The 22384-nt window shown below is 45.2% G+C and overlaps 1 protein-coding gene and 1 non-coding gene across 18 annotated transcripts in view; one reads left to right on the forward strand and one right to left on the reverse strand.

Annotated features, from left to right (window-relative positions):
- The window catches only part of LOC1275456 (forkhead box protein D2), a 28272-nt gene extending 6100 nt beyond the window's left edge, over window positions 1-22172 (reverse strand). For 2 of the 17 annotated variants that reach the window (XM_061656082.1, XM_061656072.1), the window contains exons 1-5: window positions 21234-21953; window positions 16970-19694; window positions 16225-16892; window positions 14447-16123; window positions 12895-12971 (exon numbers count right to left, since the gene is read on the reverse strand). In XM_061656082.1, coding sequence (XP_061512066.1) covers window positions 12895-12971; window positions 14447-14462 — 93 coding nt within the window. In that variant the 5' untranslated portion in view covers window positions 14463-16123; window positions 16225-16892; window positions 16970-19694; window positions 21234-21953. Of the gene's footprint in view, window positions 1-12013; window positions 12225-12894; window positions 12972-13129; window positions 16124-16220; window positions 16893-16953; window positions 19695-21233 lie in introns of those variants that run through there. The other 15 variants (XM_061656086.1, XM_061656080.1, XM_061656087.1 and 12 more) reach the window with 13 other exon arrangements.
- Trnad-guc (transfer RNA aspartic acid (anticodon GUC)) lies at window positions 8926-8997 on the forward strand. Its single transcript has one exon. It is a non-coding gene; the product is annotated as a tRNA-Asp (tRNA).
- Window positions 22173-22384: the final 212 nt, after the last annotated feature.

Below are 22384 nucleotides of genomic sequence, written 5' to 3' on the forward strand. Positions count from 1 at the left end.
GCTTTAAATTTACGCGCATCACCATTGTGCCAATCTGTTTTGGAAAAGTATCAAAAGACGAAACAATCGAGCAGAGGTTTAAGGACTTACAGGATCTTATTTGACATTTGGAGGAACTGGAGGAACATCGTTACAGTGAACCCAACTGCTACAAATGCCCCAGTCATGAAATACCAACTTCAATGCCTTGAATGGAAGATTATTCGTTATTCCCCATAATCTAAACGCTGTAGAACTTAGCCTAAGTACGTGACCTTGTTATGGGTGTAATCTTCGCTGATGATGTGCAAAAAAGAGAATGATTATTTGAAATCAACTAACATAATTCCATTTATTTCTGATTAATAGTAGCAAGATTGCTTTGTATGGAGGACCATGATCAAATTTGATATAAGCTTATATTTCGTGGTAGTTAGAATTAACGTTCTGAAGAGTTTATTTTATCTGATATTTAGGATTGGACGAGAAAAGAGCTACGGGAGCAACACGATATAAGATGATTATATTATTTTTTGTCATCGTCTATCGTCATCTGCAAGTCATTCTGAACATAGGTATTTAGGAATTGACTTGAAAGCTCAATTGCCTTTGTGATCAAACCCGAGGTTAACTACCAATCATATTTAATTTTAAGATTGAATCAAAATTATATTTTTATCTGCATTGCAATAATAAGTACAATCATGTGATACAACATCCAACACAGCAGTGAGCACTGTTACCCACACAAAACAGAATGAAAATAAATCACTCACCTCAACAATCCCTTCTTGGACGGCAAATTGAAATTTATATAGCAAAAGTGTCTTTTTTAACCACATTTCACTGCTTCTAGACAGGGTGTCGTTAAAATGAAAGGAAAAAGCGCACAGTGATATAAATGCCCAACCCTCTGCAGCACCGACAACCACTGAGGTAAACAATTATTTTGCAATTAAAAATTAACACATTTTGTTTGAGTGCATCCCGGGCATGGGGGTTCGTTCGCACATTAGCCTTGAACCATTTCGCCACAGCCGCCACTACCTCGAATGGTTCGAATGAGGGATTTTTAATTATTTTTATACCGAAAAAGTTTATTCGCAGCATCAGCAGCAGCACATAGAGCGGATGCATGACCACGTACAAACGGTATGCAATGACAACGCACTCACTTGCATTCGAATGTGATAAAACGTCGCGACACGGGGTTTTTTTGTAGGTCAACTTGTTCCTGCTGATCGATGATCGCGCCGCTCAGAATGCGCCATATAGCTGTTGTTGTTTTGCGGTGTTGTTGCGATAGCAACCCCCTCTCATAAAGATCCAATTTTCTCACGGTGATCACTGTGACATTGCACAAATCGGGCCAGTGCGATAAAACCAACGGAACAAAGTAATCGGAGCAGTGCTCATGTTCAACCCGATACGAACCCGGGGGCGCCTGCTGCTCGGACGGCTCCACTGGAATTCTTCGGAAGTTGAGCACGAGCCATGAATCTGCGACTGGATCTGTTTGCCACACGAGCACATCTGGGGAATTTCCGGGGAAAATACGGCCTCTTTTGTTGCGAACCTCTCTGAAGGGCCATATCTAAGGGTTGGCAGTGCAAGTTCTAGGCAAGCAAAATGAGCTCTTTAGTGATTTTCAAACGCAAAAGCAACACGTGCACCGACCACCGACGATGGATGACTGCGAATGCTTAGAAAGGTTGTGTTTAATTTCACACCTTCTTAGCCAAGGAAGGTGTCTTGTGGTGGTTCTACATTGCGTCATTTTTAATGCAGCATAATCAACTACAGTGCGTGTGCGCGCGGGCGCGCGTGTGTGTGTGTGTGGCGATGATCAAGTAACACCAGAAGATAGATACGACAGAAATTCCTCTGCAAACGGTACTGCGTCTTTTTCCCCACTTTTTGCTTTAAATTTATACCTTTCTTATAGCAAATCTACCCCAATCAGTTGCAGCCAGCGACACGAATTAAAGACATTCCGTCAGGGTGAAGGTTTCTGCTCCATTAGCACGTGATTAATGGCACTGTTCGTCGGGACGCGTTGACGTTGGACGTTGGCTAAAAAAAATCATTTTCTTCCGCTAGCTTCCGCTACATCCGAATTACGATCACCGCCATCTTCCATTTCGTTCGGTGGATTCGGTAAAGTCTCGCTCAATTTCAACCACTAAATCACTCGAATGGCTAGCAAATTTACACCAAAATTTACTGGCATGTAAAAGTGTGCGGGAGTACAAAAAGCAACCCGCTCGGAGATCGCTTCACCGGCTGGTGTAGAGAGAAGTTTTCATAACAGAAAAACACAAATACATAATATTTATTTAGACTCACAAAATCAAAACTGCCTCCCCCAGGGTGCGACACACTGTTGTTTTGATGTACGAATGTCCATTTTCACTTCCGATCGGCACGCGATCTTCATGACGGATCGACAAGGATTTTTTGGCCTCTTTCACACTGAACCAAAAAAAAACTGTCGAGCGTGTGTGTGTGTGACACTAATTTACAGTAAACTAACACACACTCACCCTCCGGATGTGGTTGAACCCCACAGTTACGGGTGCAGCAAAAGGAAAATATTTACATTTGTAACAGTCAAATAATTTAGATTGATAACAACGGGCCGCAAAAATCGGCCCGGGCTGGCCGTGTGTATGTTTTTATTCCCTACCCGTCCCCATGTGCAGCTTTATTGGTTTGCCCTTTTTCCCCGGCCACGTGGTGGAAGGTAAAAAAGGCAGACAAGTGTCAGTATTTAGACCCGCTCTGTGGTTGACCTTCTGACCGAGTTTTGGGATGCTTTATATCACACCTTGCACGATCGGTGTGAAAACAAAATACACACATTCAAATACTCAGAGGGAAGGAAACCAACAAGGAAACGCATAAAGCAACTTCTGTTTTGTGAGGGGTTCGTGAGTGAAACTTTCGTACCCAGACAGACGCTCTGATCCGTCGCCCGATTTTTATGACCATTTTGTTGTACAATTTCTAATTTAAGAGAGCAAAGCAACGCCATAAATCTTGCACCTAAATGATTCTGGGCAATACGGTGGGCAGGCGTGTTCTTTTCATAAAATCGTTTTCTCACTCTCTTTCTTTCATCTTGGGAGGGGAATAATCATGCGGAATACATTTTTGTTTAGCATTATTCACATTTCTGCGCAAGAAGCTTAAGGCTCCCGGTGGTGTTTGCTTTACAGCCTTTCCCTCTGATTTGATGTCTGTCGTTCTAGGAGGAGTGTATAAAAATGTTGTAATTGGATGATAACCCTAAAAACAACCCAACAAAGCGACTTCATAAATTATGCCCCTTTCTGTTCAAACCATTTTGCTGTTAACTTCATTAAACTTGGTTCTGCACCATCACCGATTTCGCGCTTAATCTCGCGTCACACCAGTTACGGCCTTAACAGTGCGCCTTAAAATGCGTGCAGAATTTTCCCATTACTGTACACCTTAACTGGCTACAAAACATAGAACCAATTCCAATTCTTTGGCCGAGGTCGTTACTGCATTTAAAAAGAAAAGAAACACACATACGCACATCTCGATCGCTATCACAACAGCGTCGTCATGCAGCAGTGCAATTGGTGCTCACAAATTCTGCGGCGCAGTTTGCAGCAGGTTGCAACGCTTTTCACCGTTCCCCCTATTCCGGCGCGCAATTGCATTTCGCTCTCTTATCGCAGCAGCAGCCTCGCTCGGAGTTTAGCGAATCGATCGTGCACACACACGGGAGACCCCGGTGTGCCACAGGGAGATGTGTTTCGCTGATAGGTAGGTGTAAGTGTAGCAGTCATGCACACGGCCGTGACGCAGCAGGGCTTTGCGCTGCAATAACAGCCTCTTTACTTCTTGGAGATGCGATGCCAATTTCTGTACAGTTTCTCACAGCGCGCTTGCACCATGATTCAGTTATCGCTAACGAGAGTTACCGATCGCGCACAACATGCACACACCGCAGCATGTCTGCAAAAACGTGTCGAATTGCGGCGACAAATTGAGTTTCACTTTTCTCTCTCTTCCACTTGAAGATGAAGGTCAATTCGACGGGTGTTTGAACCCGCGCAACTGGCACGGTTTTAAAAGTTGAGACCGGAAATTTGAGAACACGGCAGGCCAGTGTTGTGCATAGCATGCGGATCAATGCGACGGGGCTGGCTATGTCTAGTCTACACGATCTTCACAGCTGCCCGTTGTGACTGTGCGAGTTCGAAAGAGACGACAACTGATCTCGCAACAGCTAGTGAAACGAGAAGTCACTAACAACATATCGGAAAGGTCTTGGTAGAAGCGATCCCGAGCATAGTGCTGACCCGACCGCAACGACCTCAAGGGATGACAGGGTTTGGCCTCGCCGCGGTTGGGCTGGAGTTCGGCCCCGGTTCTTTCCATCGGGCCTCTCGCGGTGGGATTTACACATCCGCAGCCCTTAATCCCAGTGCTGCCAGTCGAAGAACTCCACACGCCGGTTGGACAGACCGGGGGCAGATGCATTTAAAGCCAGCGCCGCGTGTTGTTCTGCTGCCTTCGAAAGAATGCCATTGAAATTTCCCGACAGCTTCTCCCGGACGGCAGTCCGGCACCCCTTGGAGAAGCAAGTTTATGATGCATGTGATGGTGCGGTAAAAATAACAAACAATTGTCATCGCGGAATGGTAATCGATGACAAATGTAGCTGCCTGTGCCTTGCGAAACGTTTTGCGGCGCTATTAAGCGCGAAGGTAGGAGCAATCTATGTGACAGGTTAGGTGAGAGGAATGAAACCAATGGAATATGATGGTCCCTTAACTGCACTGCTCGTTACGGTAATAGAGCTACACCGGATTTAATGGAGCTGTCAAGAACAATATCTCTTTAGTGGTTCACACACACAACACGAACGCACAAGAGCATTATTCAAATTCAAGCAACGTTCCTCATTTCTGCATCTTCATCTTTCCGCTTGTTGGAAATCGGTGTATCTTGTCGTCATATATTCAACTGCATTAAAAACAACATCTTCGTTCCACAGCGCAGATCAAGCGGCGGATGAGTTACGATGCCAGGAGGCGCCTCGCGATCCTGCTGCCGCCTGTTGAAAGGTGGTGATAATTTTATGACATTTTTTCCTCTTTATTTGCTTCTTACACACACACACACACGCCACACACTCGCCACTCTGTTGGAGCCGATGGGTTGTGTGTTTTAATACTTTTTAATTTGTTGAAAATTAACGGGCGAAACAGCGGTGTGCGATCATATTTCCGTCATCGTTTTTACACCGAGCGTGGTGTGTCGGAAAAGCCAGCCGGCACCAAGTCACACGCTGGTGGATTTTTTTACTATTTCATGAACCCTAAAGGTTGAGAGATGCTGTGTTACGGTGTAAGAGTGGTGTATTGATTTACGATGGAGCTATTATGGCGACTAGACGTAGTGGTGGGTGGTAGAGGATGCTATTATACACTTCAATTTAGTCCCACAACAGCCCACCTTGTAGTAGCTAGTGTGTGTGTGTGTCACTTTATGACGGATAATAAAATGCTATTACATTAGCCGGTGTCATAAATCGAGCCGTAAGCAACAGAACATCATCATTACAAACGATCGTATGGTGTTGAAATAAACAGAAACATGTTTAGTATCATATTTTATTGGGAGGATTGTATCGTTTTACAAGATTTGCCCGCAGCGATGTATTTGAAAGTGTTTTAAACGTTTTCTGATTATGGACCCACGTTTTTGTAGTGATTTTTAAATTCACAATTTCAAGAGAATTGTGTGTTAATCACTGGGGATTTATTTTATTTCTTAGTATGTCTTGTTTTTAGTACTATTTTCAGATCTTCAAATCTAAATTACATTTTACTCAAAACGGGTACGATGACTCTATGAGATATTACATGTCACATTTCATATTTTGAAGTGATGTAAATGACATTTAAACACATCTCTGTTTTAGATGGATTCTATATTTCTGTTAGAGTACCTGGCTTGCCAAATGATTGAAACACAAAAGCTGCTTTCTGTGTAAGGATACTCATTTTGGTCGTTTATGAAGTCGTTTTATTGCACCAAAAAGACTTTATTGCACATCCCAGTACCTCGGAAAGAGCAATTATTCAATAAGTTATGCGAAATTATGTGTAAAACCATGTCCCTGAAGCTCACCACGCCATGATACAAATAGTGATCTAACAACATCTTCTGAGCTGATCTTAACTAAACCTCCTAACATAATCTATAGCATCATACTTGATTCAAACCGTCATGTTTTATTTACAACATCTCATTGTGATGTTCTACATGCTAACCCGCCTAAGCTCCCGACTAGCTAACCCCATCCAACACACAGCGCGCGAACCTCTCCGATCACATCCCAACTCACAATCGATCACGACACTTTTCTCCTCCGTATCCGTAGCGGAGTGGAGCTGCCGGTGATTGAAACGCTACACATGAGTGTATCCTTGTATGACAAGGTTATGGAAAACATTATCACTTCATATTTTACGACATCCGATTATGTCGGCGATCATGCTCTCTCCGGCGCGATCTGCTTCTTCGTCGCCTCTCTTCTACTCGCCGTTTTTTTCTGGTCCCTTCGCCCGATTTCGATTATCTACGCATCAGTGTTGTGTCGGGGGGTTTTCTCTTTCAGCCTTTTTCCCCCAGCAGCCGCTCGTTCAGCTCGTTGTCACGCATGTGTCGCTTGAACCGTGCGCTTGTCCAGTGAACCACGAAAAATTACACACTTTTGTTGGAGGAAATGAGGAACAAAAAAAAACGCTCACACAAGAGCTACAAAACCGGTGGACAAAATGGAACACATATATAGACCGAGGAGGGGACGAACGAGGGCGGGCCCCGGGTGGGAATGATCGCTATTTTTAATGTGTAGGTGTATCGGGGCAAGCGTGATTCGGGAAAAATGCGCCACACTTTGGTGGAAAGCGAGTGGTGTGTCTTCAGGAGGGACACACTTTTTTGCTGCTGCTGCTGCTCAATAACACCGCTCCAAGTGATGTTTCGGGTGCGTGCGCTGTATTCTAATTGAAATATTCGGAACAGCTGTTGGAAGTCGAAAGAGCACGGCTAGTGGGCCGCTTTGTGAGCGCGGGCACCCACTTGAGACGATCGTGGCCGATGCCACACTGCAACTGGGTCCTTGCGAAAGCGACACAAGACGGAACCCCGGGGAAGAGCAACTCGGCTTTTGGGCGAATATAAATGGCAGTCTAATGCCTGATGCCACCAGCCCCGTCCGCTACCGATCGGACACACCACTTTGAGGGCTGTTGTCCGCGTCACACCCACCCGCTCACCCGGGCCCCCGAGAGCTGTGTTGTGCGGGTGTTGTTGTGTTTGCGTCCACTCTGGGGCTGTAAACGTCCCGGGAAGAGGTATGCCGGGTCTTTCGGCTTGATTGAATCTCGCAACTAATGGAGCGAACGGCGGTGTCAAACCGGTGTTTCAAGCTCTATCTCTATCAGTTCCTCGCGTTTATCTTTAGCCGAATTTTTCCTTGCTCTCACTCGAAGCGGGATAATTACTCAAGTGTGCAAGCGTGCGCGGGGAAATGCAACACCAGCCGCTTCTGCGTTTGCCGGAAGGCATTTCGAGTGTCGCGCGCCACTTCCGTAAAACCGTGCAGAGACGGATCGTTTTCCAATTGCGCCGGGAGACAACGAAGTGCGTGAGAGGAAAAATGGCCCCGGACCACGGTGCAATGGTGCGGCCGGGGGGTGACAGCGAACTAATAGCTGTCGTTTGGCTCATTTACATTGTGTCCGATGACATCTTCGTTTTTGGGAGACTGGGCTGCCTTCGTGCGAGGGCACGCGTGCCGGGGAAGGTCCCTTTTCATCGGCTGTGTAGCGAGTGGTGAGAAGTGGGTGTTAATTTTAGCTGCACCGATTTATCAAAACACCGGCCGTCGTCCCCTCCATCCGGCCCCCTAACGGTGGCTTGGGGCGGAACGGTACGGACGGGGGCGTAGGGGTTCTGCAATGGGAATTTCATTGCCTTTTAATAGAATTGTTCTTGGTTGATACTTTGGTGATCGGTGTACGAGGAAAGAGACAGCGAATAAAAAATGGATCATGGAAGTAAGGTTTTTTCAAGTATTTCGAAATAGATACTGTGCATGTTATTTATTATTTTTCGGCTTTATTTTCAAACACTTTATGTGATTTTAATTCCAAAATCAATACTCAGCATTCAGTGTTTATTAACTCCCACTGTGTTAACATTCAAAATGGAGGGTTATGGTCAGCCATCAAATGGACCATCATGGAGTAAACGCTCAACATGAAAATTGGTATCAAGCGAATGGGAGAATTATCGTCCGCATTGAAGTTTGTCTCCCACCACTAACATGTTGCGCGAAGGAACCGGTTATCATCACCTCAGTGATTCGGATATAAAGCATAAGAGAAAGAGATACATCAACATGCTATGTTTCGATTAGCATACAGATGCGGTTGTTGAATTACAAACAAGCAATGAGAAGTCCGAAAAATAGTTATTATTTGTACAGTTTTGATTAGAAACTTCTACTAAACAAAACAATTCTGCTGTAATTCGTGTTTTCTATCTCTTGTTTAGTATTGAATGTTTTAAAACACTCTTTTTTGGAAAATTCAATAGTCTAACAAAGTTTCAGCAGTTTTAATTGACAACTGTTTAAACAATATTGCAAATTATTTAAAGCATAAATTGTGCTGTTTAAGTTATATTTTTATGATAATGTTTTATGTATTCATCATATTCATTATTTGAGATTGTTTTACCGGGCCACAAACGGCAGTGACTAATGTTATCAGTAGCAGCAACGTGAAAATAAGTAACATTGAACATTCCTCTTAGCTCAAACAAAAAGCGAACCGATGTACACAAAAAAGAGCGAAATGAGCACATGCGCTTTAAGCGCCGGTTCTCTCGACTTCCTCGATAGTATAGTGGTCAGTATCCCCGCCTGTCACGCGGGAGACCGGGGTTCGATTCCCCGTCGGGGAGAGGAATCTTTTTTTCGCCTCTGAATCCTTTTTTCCCCCCCTTCACACTGCAACAAACAGGCAGAAAACCCGAGTGGTGTTAAACGCTCATGTTTAACATGTGTTTAGAATTAAATGTTCGCTCACTTCGCTATTAAATGGTTGTAAATTATGACCCGCTCGGTCCTAACTCCCCACCCCAACCCCTCTAAAGCGCACAGTAATCTCGCCTTCCGACAGCGTTTTTAGTGCGGCCCCAATCATTTGTCAACCACGCCGCAGACCCTTGGGGGACGATGCGTACCCAACCAGCACAACAAGCAAAAGGCGCACGGTCGTAAACTTTGTCCCCAATTCACTGACCCACGGTGTGCGCGTAGTAGTAGTAGTGGCCACTGGTTAATGGGATGCCTTTCTTTCCGCCATTTCGCATAGCCCTCCTTTTCTGTTGCGTTGCCCTACCACGGTAATGCTGGGAGTGAGATCGACTGTGGACGGCGCACGGCCGCAGTTTTCACTACAAAAGCAGCTCGAAGAAAATTTATGGTCCTTGCTTTTTTAGAAACATCCCGCCGAGCTGGGGGCAACACTCGTCGAACAAACCGGTCAAATGGTGCTGTTGAGTTGAGCGGGGGGTAGGTACGTAAATCATTTCCCGAATTTTATTTACCCCACCAAACAGCTTCTTAATTTCACAATTTACTAACAGCTCGGGAATCGTTTTGTCGCACACCTAAGTGTGGTCGGCCATTATGGTAAAAATTGGAAGGCGGCTTTGGGAGGGAAAGAATTTAGAAAAAAAGATAAATCATGTTAGATGTATACACTAATGGCTTAAAAGAGCGAAAAATGTTTGCTGGCTTTATTAGTTAGAAACTCAGTTTGGTGCATTTTTCAAGGTGCATTTTTCTTGTCTCATCAACGAATACCCCTTATCGCGTAATTTTAAATGTGCTTTTGTTACAATTAACAGCACAGGATAAACCCGATTTAAAAGCTCATTAAATTACTGAATCGTGTTGTTTGACGTTCCTTCAGCGCGCGTTTGCTTAACCTTTGACCTGCCGTTGTATTTATTTATTGTTTGTCACCTTCCCATTCCTGCCGCTGCAAACACCCTCACCTCCAAAAAAGACACACCTCTTCTCTCCAACACGCCAAGCCGATTGTTGTGGTCTGTATTTTTCTTGGAAATGAAATTATGACGCGAAAAAGACAAACAATCAAATGGCTTTCCACACGCCACCAGGATATCTGTGTCACGGATGTCACGCCGTGGAAGAGTTGTGAGGGAATTAGCCTACTTAGTGGTAGAATTTTGACCATCCCCACTTCCCCCTTCCTTCCCCATAAATGGGGGCCAGAGAAAAGGGGGAAAATGGCGCAGAAGCAGGGAAACCAATATTTATACCTTACGTTTCCCAATGACATTGTTTTGAAAAGAAACGAAGAGCGAAACGATCGGACCGGCCCAACCGCACGCGCGTGCACAAAATTATGTGAATTTGGGTGGGATGGGCGAGGGGGCGGTGTTGGCTGCGAAAAAGACCTCAGAAAATAAATGCAAAGAAACCAGGGGTGTGAGTGTGTGTGTTGGTGGTGGGGACTTTTTTCGTTTTGCCTCCCTCCCCATTTGCACTTATAATTCTTCGATCCTATAAATTTCCGGTCCATGTCCCCTTGGTGTGTGCCACCTGTGCGGTGGTGGTATATGGGTCTAAACTAATCTACCATCATGCCTTCTTTCCCTCTGCTTCACGCCCATTGAAACACATAATTCTGCCAAACGCTGTGTGCGTGTGTGTCTGTGTGTGTGCTGAAGGAAGCACCATGAACCGTGGTGCGGTCTATGCCAGACCCCAGAATTAGGCGATCGCTGATCGTTGGGTCCGATCTTGCCTAGCGATTTTAGTCCGTTTTTTTCACGTTGCCTTACTCCATTTACCAAAGGAACCGACTGTGACACGTATCTTAAATTCACGCCAACGTTCCCCGCACACACACACACGCCATTGCCCATTGTTGTCTGATGGGAATTAATGATGTAATTTAGATGACGTTATTTTTATACATTTTAAACGATCTCGTCGTGCGCGCGGCCTCCTGAATTCCTCATCCAGCGGGTGCGACCCGAACAGACAGAAAAAAACTGTTGAATGTGTATCGCCTCGCCTTATATTGAGCCCTTCTTTTGGGTCGCGTGTTTTCCACTGCAAATTTTGCTCAAAGTGAATGGGAATTTTAGAAGAAAAATACCGTGTCCCTAACCATGTGCCAGTGGAAAAACGATCCCTTTCTATCCGGTGGGTTTTTTCTTTGCTACGCTGCTTGTTTTTCATCGGTAATAGGTTAATGAGATAGGTTCCGGCCAATCGACCCCGAGAGAATGGGAAGATCACCGCGCTCGCTTCGGGGTGAACAGTGGTGGATGAAATGATCCCTTTCTACCTCCGGTGGTCGCTCCGCGTAAGTGAAAAGGGAGGGGTCGCGTGCCGGCAAGGTGTATCAGTTTCATGTCGGTGCCGGGTTCGGTTGGGTGGAAAACGAGCAATGGCCAAAAATGGGGTAGCTAGGGATACGGATACACAGTCACCGTGCAGCAGTAGTGCTTCGGGGTGTACACCTGACGATGCGTACTGCCGATAAGGACGGACCGACCATTGGAAAGTGGTGGGAAAAATGGAAACTTGAGTAGCACTGGAAAGGATACGGTGTCTTTAATTAGGGAGTTAAACGTGTTGCATCCTTGCTCGGGCGAGATTAAAAGGTTAATTATTTGTTGCATTCCCATCGTGTTTTTGGTGTCTTTTAGTGATTTTGAGTTTGATTTAAATATTTGATTTCGGAATAGATGGTAAATACGGTGACAAGCCAGTTCGTACCCTGTACATACATATTTTAATTTCCTCTTTTTTTCCTAGTGTGTTCCTAACTCCAACTCTTATCTTGCTTTGTTGAGGCACCTCCTCACATGCAACCCCAATGCTTACTAACTCATTAGCGTGTTAGACAAAATAAACAACCCAAAATGCGCTCACCAATGCTTCATCGCCATTATCGGAACAATAATTCCTCACCACAGCAATTGCTCTCAATTTTTTTTTTGTAATGTTTTTGTGTCGCGCCTTAGTCACTCGCGCTCATTAGGCCGGGATGGGTACAGTTTCGGTTCACGCAAGAGTCGCGCAAAGTAAATAACAACCATTTTTTCTTTTATATTAAACACCATCCCATCCGGAACGAGTGATTTTTACGCTGCTGTTTGTTGTGTTGTCCGGTGGCGTGTACATAAATGTACGGAAAAAATAAATAAACAAACCGATTAAGTTTATAAAAATGATTAAAGATTTAGGACCGTGAATCAGTGGTGTGAAGTGGAGAGGAAAAATCGAAGCATAATGTGTTGAATGAAAGTAGTAGAAAGTTAGCAGTAGCTGAGATGATGTGTCTGTCCTATCGCATCCACCTTCGCAGGGGTCAAATATTTAATATAAATGGGGGTTTTGCAGTTTTGCAAAACGAAAATATTTGCATTTGAGCTTGCTTGGTAGTGTAGAATATAATTAAAAATGTATGTCTTTTTATGTAAAAAATGTATGACAAATGGTGTATGTCTAATAATCAAACACAACACATAACGTCTTAAATAAAAAAACACTAAATTACATGCCGCTTTATGTGTATTGATGTGTCAATTTAAGATGGTTAATATTCCGATCGTTTCATTCCTAATTATCAGAAATCAGTTATTAAACTGCAAATCGATCACTTTTACTACACGATCCTACACGAAATCTTTTTGTAATTAAAATGGTTCAAACCAATGAATGTTTCGCGTGAATATTTTTAGCAGTAAAAATACATATTTTTGGTCATATCCTACTGGTATTTGGTACATATCATCATTTCTATAACTTACCATCGGTGACCATTTCGAGTCGTACTGCATGGGCCCGTCTGGCGGCGCCATGTCACTGTTGGCGGTTGTCGCCAACACTGAAATAAATAGAAATGGGATGAAAAGAGTTAGATACAAACAATCAATTGACAACTAGTGGTACAGAATTTTATAGCTATTTTGGCCCTACATTGATTCTAGAAAATCTAGAATTGGAAAAAGTGCTATTTTTATCAAAAATGCATACTTTACTTACTTACAACTTAAAGGCATTTTGTTTTAACCAAGCAGAAGCAAAAATATCCTTTCTCCTCACGCAATACGGTACGCGCTCGATATTCGATACTTTCCGAGCGTTGTCTTTACGCTCGTAACAGATCTTCGATACAGCAACCATATATCCTGAAGCGATCTATAATGGCAGCATAAACATCATCTGTATATCATCGCACTCGATGGGATGGTAAATTGAGGAGCGTAATTGATAACCTACTCAACAAACCCCAACAAAAAAACCAAATGGCAAAGTATGATGGATAAATTTAGTCCAATTAGGATATTAGGCAGTATCGAGAAAGGAGCAGAAAGTAAATGTTCGAGCAGCTACGCGAATCGTGCAGATTTGAACTGCGGATCGGATCACATCCGCGCCCGTTGATGTACACATCTCTATCGATCATAAATTAATAAATAGAGGGCGAAAAGGCTTTTTCCCTCTCTTCATCACCAGCAATTTCTTACAACGGCTTCGGTAATTATTAGCAGCAAAAACCAAAGAAAGAAAAGGAAACTTTATCCGAAAACTATTCGCGACGAAACATTGGTGCCGTGACCAGGATTGTGCCGATATCCTGAATATTCGCAATTTTTTCGATAAAGTGCTAAACACCTTTGCCTTTCACTGCCCGACCGTTACACTGCACTTTACACTACACTCGCGCACACGATAATCGCAGTTTTAGTAAGATGCCAGCTCAACCGCTTATTTTGTCGTCGAGACGAACGATTTTGATTGCCATTTTGGCCCGTTACGAAGAGTTTCTTCAAAACTACCAGCCCGATAGGGATTCTATCGAGGTGGAAACTCGTATGGCCAAATTTGACCAAATATGCAAGGATTTGGAGAGCCTTCAACAGCAGCTGGAGGACAGTGCAACCACTGCTGAAGAGATGACACACAATGCCGCCCTTAGGGAGGATTTTGAACGGCGCTTGATTCGCGTTCAATCGGCATTGAAAGCGAAATATAGAGAAATTCCGCGCAGCGAAGTGTCGCAGCAAGGAGCCGGTAGGAACCCGCTACAAGGCATAAAACTGCCCACCATCGCTCTGCCGGAGTTTGACGGCGATTATATGCAATGGCTGACCTTTAGGGATACCTTTGAGTGTTTGATTCACGATAATGTTGATTTGCCGCCAATACAAAAATTCCATTATCTACGCGCAGCCCTAAAAGGTGAAGCAGCGCAAGTGATCGAGGCCATTACAATAAGCGCCTCCAGCTATGAATTAGCTTGGAAAACACTCGCTGAGCGATATTCGAATGAATATTTACTGAAAAAACGCCACTTACAAGCGATGTTCGGCATCACTCCAGCGAAGAGGGAAAGTGCGACAACCCTGCACCAGTTAGTGGACGAGTTCGAGCGTCACAAAAAAACCCTAAATCACTTGGGAGAGAAAACTGACGGCTGGAGCAGCATATTAGAGCATTTACTTTGCACAAAATTGCCCTCTAACACATTACGCGATTGGGAAGAATTTGCTTCGACCAATGACAATCCGAGCTACGATTCGTTGATTGCCTTTTTGCACCGCCGTATGCGCGTACTCGAGACGCTATTAGTAAACAAACCCGAACCATCACCTATAGAAGCACCGATACCACCAAGACGCACTAATTTTCCGCGCACTGCTAGTTTTGCTACCACTGACCGCGATGTTAATAAATGCCCGTTGTGCAATATGCCGCACACCATAACAAAATGCCAGCGATTTAATGCCATGAATCCTGCCCAGCGGTACCGTAAGGTACTTGATGCCCGCTTGTGTTTGAATTGTCTGCGAGACAATCACCGTGCCCGCGATTGCTCGTCACAGTACAAGTGTCGTCATTGCAACTTGGCGCATCACACAATGATTCACACTGAAAGCACTCCCAGCACATCTTCCACTACATTTCCAATGCTAGCTGCGCAAGATGAACCTTCACACACAACACACGCCACTGATGATCACACGGCTAGCATACAACGCAGCTACGCAGCTGCAATAAAACAATCACCTTCACAAATATTATTACAAACTGCACTTCTAAATGTAACCGATGCACATGGCATCCTGCATCCTGTGCGTGCACTCTTAGACAGCGCATCACAGCCCAATTTGATGAGCAATCGCCTTGCTCAGAGGTTGGCTTTGAAAGGTAGCACGGTTAACATAACCCTCAAAGGAGCAGGACTATCCACCAGAACGGTGAGGAGGTCGGTTCGAGCTCAAATTGCTTCACGTGTTGAACACTTTGACTTGGATGTCGATTTTCTGATAGTAGACAAGGTGATCGCTGATCTGCCGGCGCATGATGTTTCCACTCGCGGCTGGAACATTCCTTCGGAATTTGTTTTGGCTGACCCACTGTTCGATAAATCAGCCCCGATTGATATTATCCTTGGTGCCCGTCATTACGCTTCCTTCTTTACGAACGTAAAATCGCACGAGCTTGCTCCGAACCTTCCAACTATGCTGAACAGCGTTTTTGGGTGGGTCATGATTGGTCCCACCTCTCCTCAGAATCCTGCATCTCCGACCGATTGCACCGCCGCGTCCACAATCGTCTGCATGGCATCCCTGGAGGAGTCTCTCGAACGATTTTGGAAGCTGGAAGAGTTAAGCGTCAATGATTCGTACTCACCTGATGAGCGGCGATGCGAAACATTGTATAAAGAAACCACTCAGCGCGACGAGTCGGGTCGCTATATTGTACGATTGCCCAAACAGACCGACTTCACGGAAAAGCTTGGCCTGTCTAAAACTACCGCTTTGAGACGCTTCGAGCTGCTGGAGAGGAGGCTAGAACGCAACCCACAGCTCAAGGAAGACTATCATGCCTTCATGAAGGAGTATTTGGAGCTGGGGCACATGTCGCTCATGAACAAAGATAGTGGGGATGAACAGGCGTACTACCTACCGCACCATCCCGTATTTAAAGCCTCCAGTACCACCACGAAAGTAAGGGTCGTGTTTGACGGATCTGCAAAAACAAGCACTGGTTATTCCTTGAATGACATTCTATGTGTTGGTCCAATCGTGCAGGACGAGCTGCTTGATATTGTGTTGCGATTCCGCACCTACCAAATAGCACTTGTGGGAGATATAGCGAAAATGTACCGACAAATATTGCTGCATTCTGATGATCGTCGATTGGTGCGCATATTCTTTCGATTTTCGCCACAAGCTCCGATCCAAGTATATGAGCTCAACACCGTTACATATGGACTAGCACCTTCCTCGTTTCTGGCTACACGCACACTTATCCAACTAGCAGATGATGAAGGGACTGAATATGCGCTTGCATCTGCAGCCCTGAAACGAAACTTTTACGTGGACGACTTCATTGGTGGTGCCAATAACGTTCGCGAAGCTGTTCAGCTGCGTAAGGAGTTATCAGCGCTACTTGCCAAAGGTGGGTTTGAGTTGCGCAAGTGGACATCAAATAATCTGAGCGTGCTCTCCGGCTTAAGCACCGAGTATATCGGCACACACTCATCGCTGCATTTTATACCCAACGAGACGGTCAAAGCACTCGGCATCTCGTGGAAGCCTGAATCGGATGAGCTGTGTTTTGAATCCAACACTGAGGCTGATGAAGCCACGTCGACCAAGCGATCTATTTTGTCGAGCATTGCCAAAATGTACGATCCGCTCGGATTGATAGCACCGGTGATCGTGCGTGCTAAGATGCTGATGCAGGAGCTATGGCTACTCAAATCCGGCTGGGATGAACCTGTTCCTAATCACATCTGTAAAAAATGGAAGGCGATTCAGAGCGACTGGAAAACGTTATCCGAGTACAGGACTAACCGTTACGCTCTCTTACCAGATGCAACAGTAGAATTTCACACATTTACCGATGCTTCGGAGGCCGCCTACGGAGCATGTGTGTACGCTCGTTGTGAAAGCGCGGCGGGAGAAGTCCGCATCAGCCTATTAGCTTCGAAGTCTCGAGTGGCACCACTGAAGCGCGTCACGTTGCCGAGGCTTGAACTAAGCGCAGCTGTCCTGGGCGCCCATCTGCATCATCGCGTCAAGGAGGCAATGCAGATCGTGTGCGCCGAATCGTTTTTCTGGTCCGACTCAACAGTGACGCTAAAATGGATTGCGTCACCTCCCAACTCCTGGAAGACGTTCGTGGCAAATCGAGTAGCTGAGGTGCAACACTACTCTCATCCAAGGCAATGGAGGCACGTTCCTGGCACATCCAATCCTGCTGACTTGGTTTCCCGAGGCATGTCGGCAGCACACTTCACGCAGAATCAGCTTTGGAATAACGGTCCAGATTGGCTTGTGCAACCTTCGTCCCATTGGCCCAGCTCAGATCCAGAACCAAGCGATGAGGCGGACCTAGAAACACGCCAGGTGAGTGCCGCTTTAGTTTGTACACAAACTCATCCATGGTTTGGCATTTCTTCATCCTTCACCAGAATGGTACGCATCATTGCATACTGCATACGTTTTGTGCGCAACACCAAGCAGAAGGCGCGATCACAGCGATCGATACCGCACACCAATGCATCCAAGACGATCACGCCCAAGTACGTGGATGCTGCAAAAATTGTGCTTTGCAGACTAGCCCAGCAAGATGCATTTTCCGCGGAAATCAAGCAGCTAAAAAAGGGAGAAGCATTGATGAAACAATCTCCTTTACGAAAACTTACCCCATTCCTGGATACAGAAGAAGTAATACGGGTGGGAGGACGATTGAACTTGTCGCAACTACCGTATCAGTCCAAGCATCCAGCTGTTCTACCGAAGAACCACAAATTCACCCGTCTACTTGCGGAAGATTATCATGAAGAGATGAAACATGCTAGTGGAAGGCTATTGCTATCCCGCATTAGAGAACTGTATTGGCCACTGGACGGACGTCGCTTGGTAAAAAGCATTGCAAGAAACTGCTTCCGCTGTATTCGGCAAGATCCCGCACTCGCCCGGCAGCCGGTTGGCCAGCTTCCACCATCCCGCATCACACCGAGCCGACCTTTTTCTGTAACCGGAGTGGATTACGCCGGTCCATTCTACTTGAAGCCAGCGCACCGGAAGGCAGCAGCTACTAAGAGCTATCTGTGCGTTTTCGTGTGTTTCGCAACGAAAGCTGTGCACTTGGAACTCGTAGGAGACCTCACAACGGCGGGATTCTTAGCAGCGCTACGCCGATTCACATCACGACGCGGATTGCCAGCCCACATCCATTCTGATAATGGGAAAAACTTCGAAGGCGCAGAACGTGAACTGAAGGAGCTTTTTGAGCTGTTCAACGACGAACAACACCGCAACACCGTGGCTACTAGATGCGCTGACCGGGGAATCACTTGGCATTTCAATCCACCAAAGGCTCCACACTTCGGCGGATTATGGGAAGCAGCAGTAAAGACGGCGAAGCGACACCTCTATCGTCACCTGGGCAATACGCGGCTGTCGTACGAAGGCTACTGCACTGTGCTCCACCAAATCGAAGCAGCGATGAATTCCCGTCCGCTGTTGCCTTTGTCCGACGATCCCAACGAGCTAGCTGCACTCACACCGGCACACTTCCTTATTGGCACATCGATGTTCGCCGTGCCTGAACCGGACTACACCCAGCTGAAATCCTGCACGCTAGATGATCTTCAGAAGTGGCAGCTTTTGGTTCAGCGTTTTTGGAAGCATTGGGCCACTGAGTATCTACAAGAAATGCAGAAATGTTATGCAAGTGGTGGCAGCAACAACAGCAACATACTTCCCGGCAGGTTAGTGATCCTCATGGACGAATCGTTACCCACCACTCGTTGGCCTCTCGCGCGTATCGTTAAAATCCATCCCGGTGAAGACAAGATAGTACGCGTCGTTACGCTTAAGACAGCTAAGGGAATAATTACGCGACCGATCACGAAAATATGCGTTTTACCGCTCAGAACTGATAGCGAAAACCACGTGTAGTCTAGGAAGCAACTTTTTGTTGACATTCGTCAAGGTGGGGAGGATGTTCGAGCAGCTACGCGAATCGTGCAGATTTGAACTGCGGATCGGATCACATCCGCGCCCGTTGATGTACACATCTCTATCGATCATAAATTAATAAATAGAGGGCGAAAAGGCTTTTTCCCTCTCTTCATCACCAGCAATTTCTTACAACGGCTTCGGTAATTATTAGCAGCAAAAACCAAAGAAAGAAAAGGAAACTTTATCCGAAAACTATTCGCGACGAAACAGTAAACCTATTCCAATTATCTTTTTTTTTTTTTTCAAATGTAGAATGTACAAATTTCTTAGAAGTATAATACGTACCGCTTGGAAGGTCACTCAAGTTGTTGTCTTGCCAAGGAAAACAACCATTTAAATTGGCAATTATTGCTCGACGCGTCTATTATCTAAATCAAAATCAGTCTTCTAGGACTGATAGTTCGCAATAAACACAATTATTATGGAAAACAAATCAATTCAGTTTGACGCACGTGTACGTAGTCTCGCTCGCGTGTGTTTTACCTTGTAAACAGCTTTACAGAAACAACACAATCAATTAAATTTCACCACTTACTTCGGCTGTGTAACCAGCACAATTTATGCTGCAATAGATATGATTTAATGTTACCGATCCGAACCAGCTATCAATTACATGCTATCGGCAACGATTTAATTGTTTGTTTGTTATTTACCAAACAACTACACCGTAACAATATTATTTGTAAAAAGTATTTCAAAAAATGAAGAGCGAAATCACCAACATTCTAGAAGATCAGCCGCACCATTACATGATCCTCGTGCAATCCGAATCATATGCTGCGAATCACAACTTATCAACGTTATGCGTCCCAAAAATTGAGAATCAGAAGACATTAAGGAAAGGAAAAAATGGAAAACACAGCTTCAAACCATAAATGCGTTGCTGTCGATTTCTGCCGTTCGCTTTACGACCGCTTCAGCCCTCTGCTTCTTTTCGATCGCAATTTGGTCAAAGTTCGTTCACTTTTCCGTTCAAGAAGGCGATAGGAAACAAGAAATCGCTTATCAGACGAGATTTTTTCAACCGAAAACGGGAGGGATGCTCGTTTATTATGGGGATGAAAGTTTGACTTCTGTTATGTGTGTTTTCGCTTCCCGGTAGAAGGCTTCTTTTTTTGTGCGTGCGACACTCAGGGGGAGGTAATTGATATTTGTTTGGTATAGAAATTGGAAAACATTGATGGTCGTCTGTTGACAGCTTCGGGGGCTCGCTTTAATCACTCACGGTCAAGTGAAGCGCGTAATATCCCATTCACACAACCGTGCGAGGGGTTTTTGTTTTGTGCTGTAATAATGTTGTGGAAGCGCCACAAATGGTAAACAAATAAACAATAATGTTTGAAAATTGAAATTTTGATTGTAAAAACAAAAGCTGGATGCTGTATATCAGCCGCCGGATCAGGGGAAGATGGAAGAACTTGAAAATAGTAAACATACTTCTTTTTTTGTTATTGCTTCAAGAACATTCGCCGTTCGTCTGACATTTTTTGCTCCAGAAGCCCAGCTGCAGCGCTACAGGTCATACAAGGAAACACGTGCCGTTACAGTTGCAAAATGCAATTCTTTTGCACAGCCTACTACACTGCTCGCTACGTGGCTACAGTGATACACACCACCTACCTAGCAGCCTGTCTGTGGGGCTACCTGTCATATCGCAAAGTGCAACTGCATTGGCACCCGGACGCCACAACACGCATATGCAGCTGTTCGATAGTGCACAAGTGCATTTGCGCGAAGGTGCGTTACTGTGTTTTGCTTCCTTTTCTTCTATATAAACACCGCGTACCACGTACGTGTGCAATTATGCATTCGACAAGCAAGAAACTGTCAACAGATAGATCGACTGTGCGTTCAGGAGAGGGACAGGGAAATTGCGCATAGCTTGCAATCTGTGGTCTTTTGTTTTGTTGTGTTCAATGAAATGGGTTCCATCACCGATCAAAACAGGAAGCAAAAAATTGGTTTGATTTATTTTAAATATGATAATTTTAAGCCAAATTAACCAAAACCTCAACGTAAGAATTAACCAAAACACTTAAGTTCACTATGTTTTTACACCTCTGTAACTATTTCCCCTTTGTGCGTGAACGTGAAATACTTACTGTAGTCGATTTCACTTCCAATAAGAATTGTTGAAATTTTTGAAGCAATTCTTGTCACCACCACCACCGCTAAAGTGCGCTGCAGGATACGGTGCAGTCGTATATCGGCAGGCACTCAGTTGCAATAAAGCACTAAATTCACACTATGCACTAATCACAACCACTGCACACATTATTTCCACAGGGTTTTCAATTCTCTCTCAACAAATGTGTTGTTGTCGGTAAAGCTTTATCCCAGCGCCACGTACTGGTTGAGTCACGCGTTATTTTTTCTGTTGAGACGACTCGGATTTTCGATAATTTTTTCAACTTTTCACACACTTTCACACCTCACACACTCACAAAAAAACATCGAGAGTTGCAAATATTTTATCCACAGCAATCATATGCGGATTTGAATAAAAATCCCCAAAAACTTTCAAAAAATTACCCAAACTGATCGGATAAGAACGAATATCCCCCAGCACGATCTCTGGGTGCCGGATCTGCTCCCTTTTGGACACCACACACTGCGAATTTTAATGTCCCGGAGGCAGCGAATGTGTGCGCGCGCGGACCGAAGTTGGTTGTTTACTTAACGAAAACTGTCCGCTTACTAACGGAGAGCCGTGTTCACTTTTTCGCTTTTACCATCCCCCGGGTGCGCGCACATCAGCCAAACGACAGCGCGGTTAACGCCAACAGTTGCACACGCACACACGTTCTCGGCCAGCGGGGAATTCACTACTGTGGCTGTGTGTAGGGGATTGCGAGAGATCGCGTTTTCCTTAGAATGAAGCGAGCGAATGAAATGGCACAACCTTCCATCCCCAATCGGAACGGCGCAGCGTGTCGCGGCTGCGAGAGCGAGCGCACACTAGCAGCGCACAATGCGCGAATGAACAACACGCGTACAAGCGCGCGCGATGGTGTTCGCCTGCTAGTGTGCTGCTCCTGCTGCTGTTATTCGATCTTTGCGCTTAGGATGTGAGCATTTCTTCCATTTTCTATTCGGCTAATACACGGTGGGCTCTGCTTCGTCCAATAACCGACCGCGTGCCGTATCCTTTTTTTGATTGTTAAAGTTGCGGAGAAACTCGTAGAGTGGAAAATTGACCCCGTTTAGGTTTGATTTGACGGCGGCGTGGGATCACCATAACAACGCACAACCC

The sequence above is a fragment of the Anopheles gambiae genome, chromosome 3 (genome assembly GCF_943734735.2).
Source record: "Anopheles gambiae chromosome 3, idAnoGambNW_F1_1, whole genome shotgun sequence".
Classification (NCBI taxonomy): domain Eukaryota; kingdom Metazoa; phylum Arthropoda; class Insecta; order Diptera; family Culicidae; genus Anopheles; species Anopheles gambiae.